A 16,243-nucleotide genomic window follows, 5' to 3' on the forward strand; every position below is an offset into this window, starting at 1 on the left:
GCATGTTGTCAAGAAACAGTGTTTGCTGGTACTTATCTTGTTGTTTTTCTTTCTAGGGGGATGCCAAAAGTCTCCTTACCTCTGAGAATGTGAGCACTGGCCAAAAGTTGGACTTTGCAGATACAATGGTACAGCAGAAGCTGGATGAAGTAAAGGACCAAATCAAGCGGGAAATACGGAAGGAACTTAAAATCAAGGAGGGAGCAGAGAACCTCAGGAAGGTCACAACAGATAAAAAGAACTTGGCATATGTGGACAACATCTTGAAAAAGTCAAACAAGAAGTTGGAAGACTTGCATCATAAGTTACAGGAGCTCAATGCACACGTTGTAACAGACCCAGATGATGTTGCAGGTACCATGCTTTATGTGAAATGAGGTTTTTCTCTTAGCTTAGATAAGCCTTATCCCATTGCACTGGAGAGAATTGTGCTGGGAATGAGCAAATATGTAGCTGGTGAGTTTGTTACTTACGTATGCCTGTGAATCACAAAGAAGTCTCCAGTTCCTTTGGGTTTTGGTGTCTGTATTTCCTGACTACTTGATGATGCTCTAAAGATTAACATGTACCAGTTCTTCACTTTCAGTTATTACTGTATTGAAATACTGTCTCAATCACTGACTTTCTCTCACTTACACTGTAGGCATCAGCATTAACACATCTTGTATTCTAGGGTGAGGGGGGTGGGGGGGGAGGGAAGTATAACAATTGTACTTACAAGTTGTTGGCTTCTTTTTAAACTGAAATCTAACTTTCATAAACTTTTATGTCGTTTATCAGACTGAGTGAACAAGCATTAAGTCTTCAGGCTCTTCTATAATGAAGCCACCCTTTTAAAGATAACTTGAAATTGTTATCACAGAACAATTGTAATCAGTAGTTTTAATTGGCAAGTTGTGTGGCCTGGCAGTGAGTCCATACTCATTTTGAATATAGTTTTTTAAAGTACCAGGCTTGGTATTTAAAGATGGAATGTTGTGAAAGTAAACAGTCCTTTCTCAGCTTTGTGGTATGAGCTATTGCCAGCCTGATGATTTCACATTGCACAGACTCGCCTTGGCAAAAAGCTGATACATGTGCACAAGCTATGGAAGGTGTTTGTGAAGTGAATGCCTTCAGGAGCTTGGGCAGTAGAAAAAGACTGTAACATCCTTGTGAAGAAAGATTGGTTACAGTGAGAATTTAGGGGAGTTATTGGTAGATACTTTCATACTGTTTGGCCTGATGACATGCTGCAAGAGTATTGAAGTGTCCATGGTGGCCTGCACAGTGTTCGTTATATTCTCTGCTTTTTTGATTTTGATCGTCACAAGAGACAAAGGGCACAGAGTGGCATAGCTGGAAGTAGCAAGGCAAAGTACTTGCTGCATCATGAAATGGGAATGAATCCACTAATGTGTGCTTCATAAATAGCCACTGGACTTTTAGAAGGCATAAAGCACTGTTCCATGTCAGCTGAGGTTTATGAAAGTCTGCTTCATCATTGATAGCAGTGTGCCTCCTTTTAAAGGAACAGGAAGAGTGGAACAGAAAGAAGTGTACACAAAGTGATGTAAAAATCTGTGTGGACATAAATCTGTGAAATGCATCTAGTAGTAGCTTAAAAAATGGATGAGCACAGAATGTTCTTGTTGGAATGTCCTGTTCCAGTATAGCATTTAAAAGCTCTATCACGGTGTGTTAATGAGCAATATTGTCCTTGTTCATGACTCAGGAAATGCAGTGAACCCTAAGAGAGCATTTATGACTTGTAAAGAGATGGTTTGTGTACAAAGACCTAAATGATGATGCTGAGGGTTGGAACTAGGTGATCTTAAGGTCCTTTCCAACCTTAACCATTCTATTAGTCTGTGTTCGGGTCCTCAGTACACTTCTGAAAATACCAGCAGTGCCAATTGCTTTTGTGAGTAACTGTTAGCAACCAGGCTCATCTTGCCCTGTGTTCAAATACCAGAGACTTCATGGAAGGGAAAAAAGATCAAGGCTGATAAACTAATGTGCTTCTACCTGCTTTTGATGCATGCTAAACTTCTTAGTATTGTGTTTTTAACTTTTATTCTGTTTATTGGTAGATAGCTTTTACAGTCTTATTGAAATATGCAAGAAAAAATTACTAATCCTGTTGATCTTTATATTCCCTGTGAAGTACCACATCAGGCATTCCTATGTGAGGCTCACTTTAACAGAACATATTGCATAACCTTCTGAAAAATACCCCAAACTTCAGTTCTTTTAGTATCTCTCTTTAGATCAAAAAGCTACAAGCACCCACCTCCAAAACTGAAACACTTGAGGGTTTTATATAGTTTGCCTTGTGAGTTAATTGCCTGTCTCCTCCCTCAGTCATGTCACTAACTCATGGAGGGGAAAGCACTGTCAGTGAACATTCTGTCTTTCAGCTAATGGGTGCAAGTCATCCAGGCAATGCTCTGATTTCTGTTACTGAAGTATTAGGTTTGAGTTTAGGTATTGGTGAGTTTGGTCTTTGCAAAATGTTGGAAATATAAAACCAATGATGCGCCAATTGTATGGGTGTTTATGTATGCATATATACATATAATATTCAGCTAATACATAGACACATGGCCCTAAAGATCACTGCCATCTGACAGAAGATACCTTTGTGCAGAGGTCACAGGTATCTGCTTGGGAATTCTTGCTTTTTCTTGGGATCAGTAGTGAATTTGATAACCACTTACTGTTGAATATGTGAGCTCCCTAAATAAGTGCAGTGTTTCCAGAGCTTAGTTTTATCCTAAGCTACAGCTTTTCACTTCAGCTTGTGTTTGACCTTCTTCTGGTCAGTCAGAGGCAGGAGATTTAAAAAAGGGAAGGAAATACATGGGAAATTTTTAGATTGTGCAGAGCACAAATGCTGAAATAAGGTAAAGAGGGTTCAATAGCTGCAGGAGTCGGTCTGTGTCCTCTATATGTACTTCAGTATTTTAGAGGATGGTCCTACGTTTTCCCTGTTTCTAGAGTATATTGTATATGTTTTTGCAGGGTCTAAGTAGCCAAGTCAGACATTGAGAAGTAACGCTAAGAAAATCTGCCTATAAGATGATGATCTCTTTGACCTGTCAGGCCTGAACTCTGCAGACTTTCGGACTGCTCTGTTGACTGGTTGAAAGGTCATTGTGGTAACTTGCAACAGTCATATAATCTTTCCTGGTTCCTGTATCTGAAAAGTGGGTGTGAACACACATTTGTAAAGCGCTCCAAATGTAGAGCTGACAAGTGCTGTGCAAGCTGCTGTGAGTCTTACTGTTGCTTGGGGTATCAAGCAGTAACAGACATTATTTTTTTAACACACCACTAATTTGTGTTGTAACTCTGTAATCAGCACAGTGTAACCAATACACATTAAAACCATTAAATGTAGTGTTAATGAATCTACTGTAGGAAAATATGTTTTAATAACATTCCATTTTAAGCTAGTTAAGATGTTTTGGTGCCTAGAGCTGAAAGCTTTCCGTGTCCTAATGCCATAGGAAATTACTTTCACAACTATTTGAAGAACTGGTATTAAACGTTAACCAAAACACGCAGTTTGCCAAAAAGCTACATCTCTGAATGCGAGGGTAGATTTGGCAGTAGATGTATAATTTAGAAACAGCATTTAACATAACATCTGTTTACACTATGGGGTTGCTGGTGAGTCTGGATTTGGTTTAGAAGTGAGACTTTGTACCCAGGTCTGCCCTTATTGTGCAGTGTTATTAGTCATACTAGGATATGGAGGCTTCAAATTAGTAAGTCACCACTTAAAGAGAAGCAGAATGCAGCAATACAGAGTGAGTAGAGCAAGCCTAGTGACAACTACTGATGAGAATCTAACAGATGTACTTGAACTTGAAATACAATATGGGACAATTACTTCAGTCTTGGATATGAAATCTTGTATCTTGAAAACATACTTCTGTAGAGTGGCTCAGATTAAATTGATATTCTTTTCACGTGTCTAAAAAGTAACAATAGAGATGGGGGTTTAATATGACTCAGTGAGGTGTAAGATTGAAACAGCTCACCTACAGCAAGTCACTGATTTGATTAGGCACGCAGTTGATAAGTAGAGTATCTATAAATTGGGAAATGAATCTGATCCATAGAGCTGATATAAAGGTGGATAGGGAGGTGAGATAACGGAAAACCCTTTGGGGGAATTGAGACTGTGTGAAACATGGAGAACATTAAATCAGAGGGACAGGTTCATGCCTCTTCCATTCTCGTAACTTACTTCTAAGCTATCCATTTTATGTCTAGTTTTGCTGTAGGGGTTACATAGAAAATAACTCGCTTTGTTTAAGAACACGACTCGTTGACAGGGGAGAGAGACTGTTGTGTGTGGGCCTACAAATGGTGAGGTTAATCTGTCAGACACCAGAGTGTCCATGTAAGACCAATTATTGGAAACTGGGAGAGGTAGCAACCAAGTTGGTAGAGGTAGTGAATTTAGACAGCAGACTCCACCTGCAGGGCTCATTTGCATGATAACTTTTGCATGGTAACTTTTGGAAACCTTAATGTGGAATAACATAACTGAAGCTGTTTGAAACAATCTCCTGTCACTTGTTTTGTAGTTACTGAATTGAAATGCAATTGAACTTCAAGAGTTTTCAGGAGATCAATGCTAGGTGCTCTGAGTGCAGGATGTCCACTGCTGCCTTTGACTTACTGATGGCTTAGTCCAAGTGCTGAAGCAACCATCTGGCTCCCTGAGAAAAGCCTCTTTCTTCCCCCTTCCAGAAGTGCCCAAACAAGCATCATAGGTATCTCTGTTGGGTATGATACTGAGGCTAACTGCAGTTAAATATCCTCAAAGAAGATTAAAATTAACTGTTTACCAAAGTGCACTTGCTGCTAATGGACTAGCTTAGCAGCGTGCTGCAGTACCATCTGGGAAGCCAAATTCAGAGTTACATGTGGCCCTGGATCTTACACTGAACAAACAGCATCTAGGGAAGAGTCCCCAAAGGAATGAGCAGCGGGTTCAGAGAAGCAGAGTTGTGTCAGTGCTCCAATAAATATCATTTAGATGGGAGCACTGGTAAAAGGCAATTGAGAAGGAAGAAGATTTTGCTCATATGAGTACTATGCAAAGACTCAAACTGAAAAGCTTTGCAGAAGAGCAAAGATCAGGGTTAAGGTAAACGATTCTGACCGAAAACTGCCATTGTCCTGATGCAATCCAGGTATTTTATGAATTAAAACTCGGTTAAACCATCACTATTAACTTATTTTAAGCCTTATAAGTATATTCTCATGAAAACAGGCTATTGCAGGTGCTGGGAAGCAGTGCTGCAGCTTTTCCAGCAGCCTGGATGTGTGCTGCACAAAACTCATTGGTGTTAAGCAGCAACATTCATAGTTGTTCAGCAAAAATAACACTAAATACATCTGTTATTCACTTGATATTCACCTAATAGAAAAAGCTGCTGGTAAACCCATATTTTCCTTTTAAAAAAGGGAATCTTTGTTAAGCTAGAATGTTCCATGTTTGGGAGTTTAGCAAGCACTATTAATACATGAAGGCAAAAATGGATTTCTTCCTAGCAATCAGTCCATACTTCAGAGAAGTTTCCTTTGCTGCTGGTTACTAATAAAGCATATAGCAGAACCATTTAAAGTAAATGGTAGAGGGTAGTTGAGGTCCACAAGTACAGACCCGCCTCTTGAGATGACCCAGGTAAATGATGTGGTTACACCTTCCCAGTGGAGACACGCTGAGGGAGATAATAACAGCTGCCTGGGCAACCTGAGCCCTGGTATCTCTAATTAGTCCTTGACTTGCAACTTGAGTGTTGTTTTAATGCAAAGGGAGACTGCCTGTGTGCATCCTTAGAAGCTGTGAAAACAGACTACAGGAGCCCCACAGCCTTCCCAGGGATCATCAGAGGGCTGGGATCTTTCAGTGGTAGAAGCCTACACCTTAAATCTGAAGTTGGTAAATATTCATTTGTACCATTAAGCTGCTTGACAAGGAGACGTGACACTGGGACTTTCAAGTTTCTCATTTGTTCTACTTTTGAATAGATTATTAGGTGAGCATTAGTTAAATGTGAAGACGTAAGTGAGAGGGGAGAGCATGTTCTTAATCTTTCTTTTATTAAGAACAGATCTGAGGTAATGCTGCTCAAATGCAGCTCCACAGAGAAACCCAGCCAAAACACTGGGGGGAGGTTGAACGACAAAACAGATGAGGAATAACCCAGAATTGTTTTATACATTTCTTTTAAATATGGTATTTTTTGTGCTACTTTTCAGTAGTGAGTATGCAGTAAGACTCTTAAAGTGGCTTAAAGTGAAGAGTGAATTTTCAGCAGAGGAAGTAAAAACTTCTCCTTTGGTGAAATCTGAATGTAGCCTCAGCAAAGTTTGCAATTTAGGAGGAAATTACACAGCAAACTTGAAAGTAAAATGTATTAAATCTCAAAGAATTAGTTGCCAGAAGCTTCTAGAGAACCAATGTGGAATGGCAGGCATCTCCTCATTGCAAGTTACTAGTGCAATGCCTGTGTTTTCTAAGAATTGAGGATTTCAGGAATTTGATCCATCATCCATCCTAGTGTTAAGTTAAGGAAGATTAATTACAATCAGATAAAAGACTGTACCATTGGAATCAGGTAAATATTGTCTTCCAGGAGACAACTGATGTCATTTGCCCATTAAAAAAGGTATTCTCTCAGTTGTTGGAGTAGAAGAAATCAACAGCAAAAAAAAAAATGTTACAGTGGATGTAATTTATCCTTTTTTACAAAAATTTTGGAAGAGAAGCCATTGAGACTGTTACTGTTAGGGAAGATAGCTAAAAGCACAATTGTGTTGGGAAATAGTGAAGTCCTAGGAAATAGTCCAGTGGCCATTTACTTTCAGTTCACTGACAGTTCATGGTGCAGAAGTTAAAATGTGACCCAGTGATGAACAGACTTTTCTGGAGGAGGCTGGAAAAGAGGAGGAGTTTGACTGTATAACTTGATTGATAAAACTAACTTGCATTCCATTAAATTAATGCAGCAAGATGGAGATCTAAACACAGTAATGTTGTCAAAAGCAAAATCTTTATCCTTCCTGCAAATCACAGTAGTTCAATAACCTGTCTGTCTATATATCCAACTATGCCAGGATTCTGTTATGATTCCAAAGTATCCTTCAGCTTTATGACTAAGAAAAAGGCTCATTTTATCTAGTCCTAATTTTGACATGAACAGTGCAGTGTTCACAGATCTACTCAATGTCTGTATTTAGAGCATGCTCATTAGCATTGAATATCATAGTCCAATTTTGGGTTTAAAACACTTGGATTTGAAATCGGAGTGTAAGAAAGCTCAATGGGAAACTGCACTTTTAATTGACTTGAGACATTCCAGAGGAAAGAAATCTCCTTTGAAACGAAAATAGACCTCGCTGCAAACCTGCCTATTGTAGCACTCCCGGAAGTGATTCATGTGAATTAGGACGTGTGTAGGAGTCACCAGGCTTTCAGGAGGCTTTTCATGTTAAGGCGAATTTGCAGTGCTGCTGCAAAGTAGCTCTGGACAGGAGGGTCAGTCTTAATACTTAAGTATGATGTTCCAGCTTTGATTAATCTATAACTTCATAGAATAGAGCTTAGGGTAGGGTTTGGGGGTGGGTTGGTTTTATTATTCTTTTTGCTTTCCTTTTTCCTGCACACATTACATCTTATCTTTCATTCCTAGATTGTCCCAGGACTCCTGATACTCCAAATAGCGATCCTCGTTTTTCTACTAACAACAGATTGATGGCCTTAAAGAAGCAATTGGATATAGAACTGAAGGTAAAACAGGGAGCAGAAAATATGATACAGATGTACTCAAATGGCTCTTCAAAGGTAAGGCTTTGGAATTTAAAGACCATAAAATGCCTGTGGATTTTCGTATTGCTGTGGTGTGGATGTGCAATGTATGAACAGCATGCAATTTCAGTACTTTGAGTTTGGGGTATATTTGTTGTTAAATGGCTATGTCAAACCTGGTGCAAATTCCTATCCCCTTTTTTCTGTGGTGGTATGATACCCACTCAAGTGATTGTTTGATCAGTTTGTCCACATGCAGTTCAACCTAAATAACAAATCCGGCTTGCTAAATTTAGTACATCTAGTAATCTTTCATTGGATGCGATTCACTGAGCAGCAAAGCTTGCCATGACACTGACTGGTACCTGATGCTTTTTCCCAGCTCCACTAAACAAAAACCCCAAACAAACAAAACCCCCATTAGCTAAAAGTTGTAACATGCATGATAGTTACACAGAATAATTACATAGAATTGCCAGTGTGCTTCTGAGATGGTCATTGAGTTGTAGTTGGCAGTAAAAGGAGTTATACCAAGTATGTTTTAGTAAGATGCGTATAGTATTCTGATAAAGTTGTTGTAATCTGCATTACTATGCATGCACATAAGATACATTTATGTGTGTGTGTATATATATATATAGTATATTACTTTTTACAGTGTGATATTCTAGAGGTGGCATCTGGTAGCATCAAGAGATTAAAAATAAAAGCACTCTTATTTCTAGATCTGAATTTTAGACACATGCTTGCTTGCTTTCTTTTTCAGTAGCACCAGAAGCTCTCCAAGGAGGCAGGGAGAAATGTTTGTTAACCCCTAAATGGGTTTTACTCATTTCATAGTCCAAACTATGTGGTAACATTCAGCATAGTCCGAGTCCCTTAACTCAACTGAAAGATAAGCCCAACCTTTCATATCTGGGGGGGGGGATAACTACACACTAATAACCCCCCAAAACAACAAACAGAACCAAACCAACCCAGAAACCCATCACCCCATCACCTCCCCAACATATATGCTATGAGTGTAAGGGAGTCATGGTTCTCAAATAGAAAAAAGGGGATCCTCTACTTAACTGCTCCTTCACCCTTCATTAGTTACACTTTACCTGTTTTTTCCACTTACTTTTACTAAACCATTAAGGAGATGAATTTCCAAGCTAAGGGGAAACACAGGCTGAGATCTAACACTGTGTAATAGCTTGGTTAGTTGTTTCTGTGTCCAGAGAGTAGCAAGTAAAACTGAAATGCTTTAAGTTCTTGACTGAGGGAGCCAACACCTAGCTAGGTCAGTGGGAAGAAGTGTTTGACTTGAGTAGACATCTATGAATTTAACGAGTAAGTGTTGGAGAAACCTACTGTGTTTGAATCAATTTCTGATAGGGAGTGGTGGAGAGGCAGATCACTGTGTATCTGCCTATTGTATGACTTAGACTTTGGAAAAATGATAGTGGATGTTGCTCACTCCCAGAAAAATGAGGTTAAACTATGAGAAAATGAGGTTAGATGGGACCATAGGTGTCATCAAGCTCATTCTGTCCCAGCAGCACCTCTGTGGAGCCAGCTGGTACACTGGTAGCCTTATCTTAAAGTGACCTGTACCCTACTAGCCTGGGGCAGATGGAAACAGTATCTGGAGTGCACCTTATGACTAAGGGCCTGGGAATGCTGTCCATGCACCACAGTCCCTTAGCTCTTGGAAACCCTGGAGTCTACAACCTCTGGGGCCAGGTACTTAACATCAGGTACACTTAAAAATAATAACCAGCTGACCCAACTGGATCAAAAGACATACATGAGTTATGTTCCTAATAAACCCTCAGTAAGTAACCTTATAGCAGCCAAAAAAAACTTAACTAAACACTCAGGCTGTAATAGTAGACATTGGAGGCAGGCTTTGATCAGACTAAATAAAAAGGGTAAATTCTGGTTTGCTTTAAGATTGAGGCATGTAATTAAAACTGATGATTGAATCTTGTATTTGCAATTGGTAAGTGCTTAAATCAGCCTACCAGCCTGGGTGTATATAGTAACTGGGCTGGGAAGAGCAAGCTGGAAAACACAAAAAGCATTGCCAGCTGCTTCAATAAACAGGATGGAAATGGTGCGTATTCATTCTCTCATATTCTTAATACTCAGCAGTGAGTTAATTTGGCAGGTTTAACCTGTAGGCTTGAGCCTGGTGATTCTTTTTTAAAATAAGAACTTAAAGCAACTCAAGTGTCTGGATAAGGTGGGCAAACGGGGCAGGAAATTCCCGGTGTGAATCCAAACCTGGTAATCCAGAGTTCTTTAAAAAGTAGTCACGGGACCTTTTTAAACATGTTAAACTCTGTCATGACCTTTATTCAAGTGTACTGTATGATCTGCTTTTAATCTGGTTGTATTATTTTCAGGCCTAAATTTGATGGAGGGAGGTCATTCGTTTCCTAAAAATGAGAAAGCAGCCTGTTAATAGTAATAAACCCATCATCTCATGGGAAGGTTTTCCCTCTGTACTTGCTTCAGTAACATTCAGCTCAACCTATTTGGACTGAAGCATTTCTGAGATACTGATCATCTTTTCTTGGACTTGTATGGATTCTCTAAGATCCCACGACAGCTTTGCAGATCAGTTTCTCGGGCACTGTCAGCCCTTCTATGCTCAGGAGATGCCTTGAAGTGCTTTGTCTTCAGCCTCCAGCACTAAAAGACCTGCTGAGTATAGCACATCCGTTTGGTTCTCAGGATGGGATTTTCTGTCTCTTGAAAACATAAGGATATCTCTATAATCCTGAATCGCCTTCATTCTATGCATTGAAGGGCTGATATTGCCCCTGAGCGAGCATATCCATTGCAGTAAGAGGATATGAGGGACAATCAAGATGAGCAAGATCAAAAGTAAGATAAAAGTGAAGATACACACCAAGAAACATGGCATATATATATATACCTTGAAATGATGCATGGATAAGGTTTAATAAAGGATTCTAAAGTTGCTTGTAATCTATCTTAGATGCAGGGTCACAGAGGAGCTCTGAAGGTAGATTTTTCTTCTCAGCATACTGATTTTTCTCACAGTATTCTTGGTAGTGCTAGTATTTCTAGCTCTGGGTATTTGTGCTACACTGCAGTTCTTTGTCGTGGTTGTGGAAAGGGGAAGAATTGAATTTAACTTCTTAAATAAATCATAATTTCATTATATAAAATTAAAAGTTTAAGTCAAACCGTGTCCATGGGAAAGTACCTTATTAATGAGGTTATAGAGTGGCTACAGAATGAGTTAACCAGACTACCCTTTGGGCTATAACAAGTGTGATGCTCATCTTCACTGACTACTGTTAATTACTGTGATTGATTAGTACTGCACAGACAGGACAAATAGACTGCCTTACATTTTCTTATACCACTATTCTTGTTCTTACTGCAAGTCAGATCACTTTTAAGTTACCTGGTAATTCCCAGAACAGAGAGAGAGCACCATGCAGCAGCCGTAGAAGCACATGCACAGTTCTACAGCCAGGAACCATTTGATAAGCCATTGTAAGTCAGTTCTCCAGTGGCTGGAAGATAGAAAATGGTTATTATCAGCTAGTTTGAAAGTTCGTCTTCAGAAAGGTTCTCTTCTAAATTAGTCAGCCTCATGTAGATGAAAAGTCTTGCACCCTTATGTTATTGATGAGATAGCTAAGGAAGTAACCCTCTTGTATTATGTATTTATTAATGCAAAACAATCTTCAGCTTTGATTTGTTCAGGAAAACATAGCAGACTTATTTAGAATGTGCTACGTAAGTTAACTTCTTATTTCTAATTTCAAAATTGAGTATCAGCTCAAGTGAATTAGTACAGTAATTTTTATATGTATTTAGTTAAGCAATTTTGTCTGTTAGAAGAGCTCTTGTCATACAGTAAATTTGAGTCCTTCTTCATAAGGTGAAGGTATTTTGCACATAATATCCTTTCTTTAGTATCAGCTCACAAAACATTAATCTATGCATGTAATGTTGCTAGATCATGAGTCCTCTATTCAGCTTTAAAGAGTTTCCATGGGAGTAGCTTATAGTCTTTAATCAGCCATAACTAACTCTGTCCTAACTTAATTTCCAGTAATACCCTAATGTGGTTAGTTTTATCAGTCTTCTATACCAAATGAACTGCATACATTTAGTTCATGTTTCTAAAGCCTGTCAGTTTTGAAGCTTTCAATATGTTTTATTCCATGAAGAGTTTATCATTTTAACTTGTTTGTTCATTTTAATAGGATCGAAAACTTCTTGCCACAGCTCAGCAGATGCTCCAGGACAGCAAGACGAAAATAGAAGTTATAAGGATGCAGATTCTTCAGGCAGTGCAGACCAATGAATTGGCTTTTGATAATGGTGAGTGAGTAGAAATGAAATATGAGTCATTAACTTCAGGATGCCACATAGATATGTACCCATATGCAAACAGTGTTACCATAAATTCCTAGTGGTAATTTTGGACAGAGCTTACATGAGCCAAAAATAACTGGAGACCAGGCAAACAATTGTGTGTGCTAGGATGCCAGATACATCTCACTTGAAGCAAATTACCTCAAGCTTAATGAAGAAACATACAGTCTCTCTACATTATCCTTTTCATACCTTATGCAGTCCATTTTTGCTTTATGGTCCTGCTTTCTCCCTTCATGCATGCTTTCTTTTTAACAATAACTAGTAATTTCCTTTAAAGCATATAATCTTTTCACTATCCTAAAAACCAAAATCTGATGTGGTTCAAAGCCTGCTTGTTATACTTAAATAGATTGACCTTATTAGTAATGAGAGCACAGATGGAGGTGAATTTTGTCTGTCTTTATGGGTATTTAGGCTAGACTGAGTAGTAAACAACTTGAAAGAAAAAAAACTGTTGTTAAAATAATGTCTTGAAATATTCATGGTGCATTTCAGAAATAGTTTTAAACTTGCATTTCTTTGGAAGTCTTTAAATAAAATTAAGAAATAAAAATTACTCCTGAGCTATAGCGGGCGTGGAGTATAAAATTGTGGGGATATCAGCACATCTCCAATCTTGAACTTTATTTGTATGCATTTCTTGGTATTGAAGTTGTACAATGAAGCTTGTAATCAGGTCCTGGATATATCCTAGATAGTGAAAAGCTTGTGTGTGTGTGCGTGTGAGAGTGTGAGACAGGGGTTAATTTTTTCTGATTTTACACTTTTAGGACACTTCTGGCATTTTTTAGTATCCCATCTTAGCCCATGAATTACAGACATTGTAAGTTCAAAAGAAGAAGAAGAAATGTATTCTAGCTAGAAGGACTTTCAGATGTCTTTTTGTATTGCTACTGCTCTTAAAGCCTTAAACAGAAAATAATATATCCAGGAAACTTTCTAGTTCTGTTCTAAACAGCATAAGGAGTGGATGTTACAATGGTTCACCCAAACCACTGGGGAAGCCAGCATATGTGACCTCTTACATTCTCTGTGCTGGCAGAAGCCAGATTCCCTGGGATTTTGTGTGAAGCAGAAGGATTATCAGAAAGCAATCAGGGATCTACTTAGTTGCAGAGTAGCTTGAAAGATTAATCCTCAGAGCATGGTTCAGAAACGTGGAAATCGCAAAACCTCCTTCTTGCCAGCTGAGTGATGGCTTTTGTCCCTTTACTCGAGATAGGTTCTTCTCTCACATCCATTAGCAACACAGCTCTTCAAGGAGTAGCACCTGGTTATTGGATTGAGGCCCTCATCAGTGATTTCTTCCTTCAAATGCAGATGCTTAAAAGCTCACTGTTGCTTTTATGACACACTTCAAGCTTTTTTTTTTTTGAATATCAAATCAGCATCTTGCTTCTTTTTCCCCTTTCTTCTTGTTTTCTGCCCTCTATTTATATGGGGGAAGAGTTACTATTAAAGAAATTAAACCTGGGCATGGTCTTCATAATGAAGATTACTTGTATCTCTTTGCAGCAAAACCTGTGATAAGCCCTCTTGAACTCCGAATGGAAGAATTACGGCATCACTTTAGGATAGAGTATGCTGTAGCAGAAGGTGCAAAGAATGTGATGAAGTTACTTGGATCTGGGAAGGTCACTGACAGAAAGGCACTTTCAGAAGTAATTTACGTCATTACAATTTCTGATACTTTATTTTAAATGCTCTTTCAAGGCAAAAAAGATATGAAATATTTCATTGTTTTTTCTTGTTCTAAGAAGGCTCAAGCAAGATTTAATGAATCAAGCCAGAAGTTGGACCTCTTGAAGTATTCACTGGAACAGAGATTGAATGAACTCCCTAAAAACCATCCCAAAAGCAGTATTATTATAGAGGAGCTTTCATTGGTCTCTTCACCCACGTTAAGTCCTCGTCAAAGTGTAATATCTACTCAGAACCAGTATAGTACGCTGTCCAAGCCAGCAGCGTTAACAGGTAAGATTTATGGAACCTTTTTTCCAACTCTATTCAATGGTTTAGAACAAGGCTTTAATGCCAGTTTTATTTCTTTCTGGACATATTTCATTGTTGTTCTTTTGCTAGACAAAGGCATTTAGAATTTCCAAATGTCTGTGCACCAAAACAATGCAGATAAGTTTCTTTGATTTGTTGGCCTTTTTATAATCCTATTGAAAAAGTGAAGTTAGGCCACTATGGAATGGTACTACTAGTGTTTACCTAATGCCTTTTTTATTATCAAGAATGTTAAACAGTAGGTAAAATTATCCCCATTTTACAAAAGGGGCAACTGAGGTGCGGAAGGGTTAAGTGACTTGCCCTGATCATATAACAAGTCAGTGGCAGAGCCTGGAGATAGGCACCCAGCTTTTTGCCCAGTCCTTATTTTACCCAGTGGACCACAGTGGCTTTTTAGAAGGTGACATTTGTGCTACCAAAACATGTGTTCTATTCCTAAACCAAGGAGGAAGATCCTAAGAAGAATGCATGGAACTACTGAAGCCTCTATTCACTGGTGTGAATTGTTTGCCTTGCAAATTATATGTGGATTATTTTGGGGTTTGAGACTTAGCTTACTGTGAGGGAACAGTACATTATATATGAGACTTAAGAACTTCTCATAGTTTGTGTTCACCTGGAATTGCTCTTCAGAGGAAGAGATGAACCATGCTTTCACAAAGTTCTTAAACATTTGCCTCATAGTGTTCTTGAAGAAAAAACAAATACTTTTGACTACTTGGGAATACGTGGCTTTACTAAATTTATGTAGTAAGTGGCTATGTAAGAATTCCTACTACAGATAGGTTTGGTGTTTTGTTTCCTAAAACATTTTATATGTAACTATTAATGGAGTAAGTTTATTACAGAAACAATCAGTAATTCAAATGTTACTCTCCTTATACATGTATAACTGAAAACAGAATCTAGTTGTGAAGTACTGTGGGGTTATAGTTTAAAATAAAAAGAGGAACTCTTCTGCAATAACAAGAAAATGGAGTGAGTCTTCTTGTCCTCCATTTTGGCTCAATGAGACATGTAGTAAAGAGTAAAAAGCATAATATATAATCATAGGTCAGATGCATTGTAGTGACAGATAATTCCTCTTTAAATGTAATTTACTGATGCACATGAACAGTTTGTAATGGAGTTATCGGAACAGAGTTACAAGCTTGTGAAGTGTTCTTCATAGTTTCGCTTTCATAATGGCTACACAAAGAGCTTTTTGTATTGAACTGGATTTACGTGAACGGTGTCTTTGTGTTTTGCCTCTAACTCTTTGTGAAAAATAGATCAGTGCTATGTCATTTTAAAGTGCATCAACAGATCTTTCTGTCCTTATATAAGATTATAGCCTTTCTGCTTTTTATTTAGGTATTTATTTATTTCACCCCTAAACAGAGGTTGGGAATAAAGTATTCTTTTATCCTATTTTGGGAGCCAACAGCATCTCTTTATCTTCATAACCTAATACTTAGAGGTCACTTACAACTGTTAGTTCCCTGTAGGATGGGATTTCTTCTCTGATTGGTTTCTTGATGTCTGTTCTGTGGGCTGTAATGTGGCCAGACCATTTTTAGGTCAAGTCTGACTTAAGTTTCTGTCAAAAAAGAGAACTTAACTGTGAAACTTTATAAGTACATGTGCTGTCAGAACACTGTATTAGGGAGCTGCATTTCTGGTGACAGCAAGATTATGAACTGGCTGATTTCACCACTTTAATAGTTAATTTTGTTGGTGGCAGTGCTGTCACAGTTTTAGAGATGTTATCTTGTACAGGATGAGGTAAGCCTACCATTTGTATGTGCTGCTGGAGGCAACTCTCCTAAATTAGAACAGCAGCCTCTAAAGCTCATTTGAGTAAAGATGTAGAAAACTCTTCAGAGTAGCATCTTTTCTCAGCTTTTGAAAATCCAAATTCAGTGAAGTTGGAACAATTCAGTGATTTTTAGATTATGCACTAACTTGAATTTCACTTTAGCAGGTAGCAAACAAATGTGGTTTCTGAATGCATCTGAAACA

At 38.4% G+C, this 16,243-nt stretch overlaps 1 protein-coding gene across 2 annotated transcripts in view; it reads left to right on the plus strand.

Annotated features, from left to right (window-relative positions):
* PKN2 (protein kinase N2) overlaps nt 1-16,243 on the plus strand; it is a 50,650-nt gene that overhangs the window by 23,173 nt on the left and 11,234 nt on the right. The window contains exons 2-6 of one of the 2 annotated variants that reach the window (XM_061462282.1): nt 57-354; nt 7,698-7,849; nt 12,052-12,169; nt 13,742-13,887; nt 13,984-14,200. In XM_061462282.1, the coding sequence (XP_061318266.1) occupies nt 57-354; nt 7,698-7,849; nt 12,052-12,169; nt 13,742-13,887; nt 13,984-14,200 (931 nt within the window). The remainder of the gene's footprint in view (nt 1-56; nt 355-7,697; nt 7,850-12,051; nt 12,170-13,741; nt 13,888-13,983; nt 14,201-16,243) is intronic. The other variant, XM_061462291.1, reaches the window with a different exon arrangement.

Source organism: Pezoporus flaviventris, unplaced genomic scaffold (assembly GCF_033815535.1).
Source record: "Pezoporus flaviventris isolate CSIRO_AGI_PZ_B2104156 unplaced genomic scaffold, CSIRO_AGI_Pfla_v1 ptg000001l, whole genome shotgun sequence".
Classification (NCBI taxonomy): Eukaryota; Metazoa; Chordata; class Aves; order Psittaciformes; family Psittacidae; genus Pezoporus; species Pezoporus flaviventris.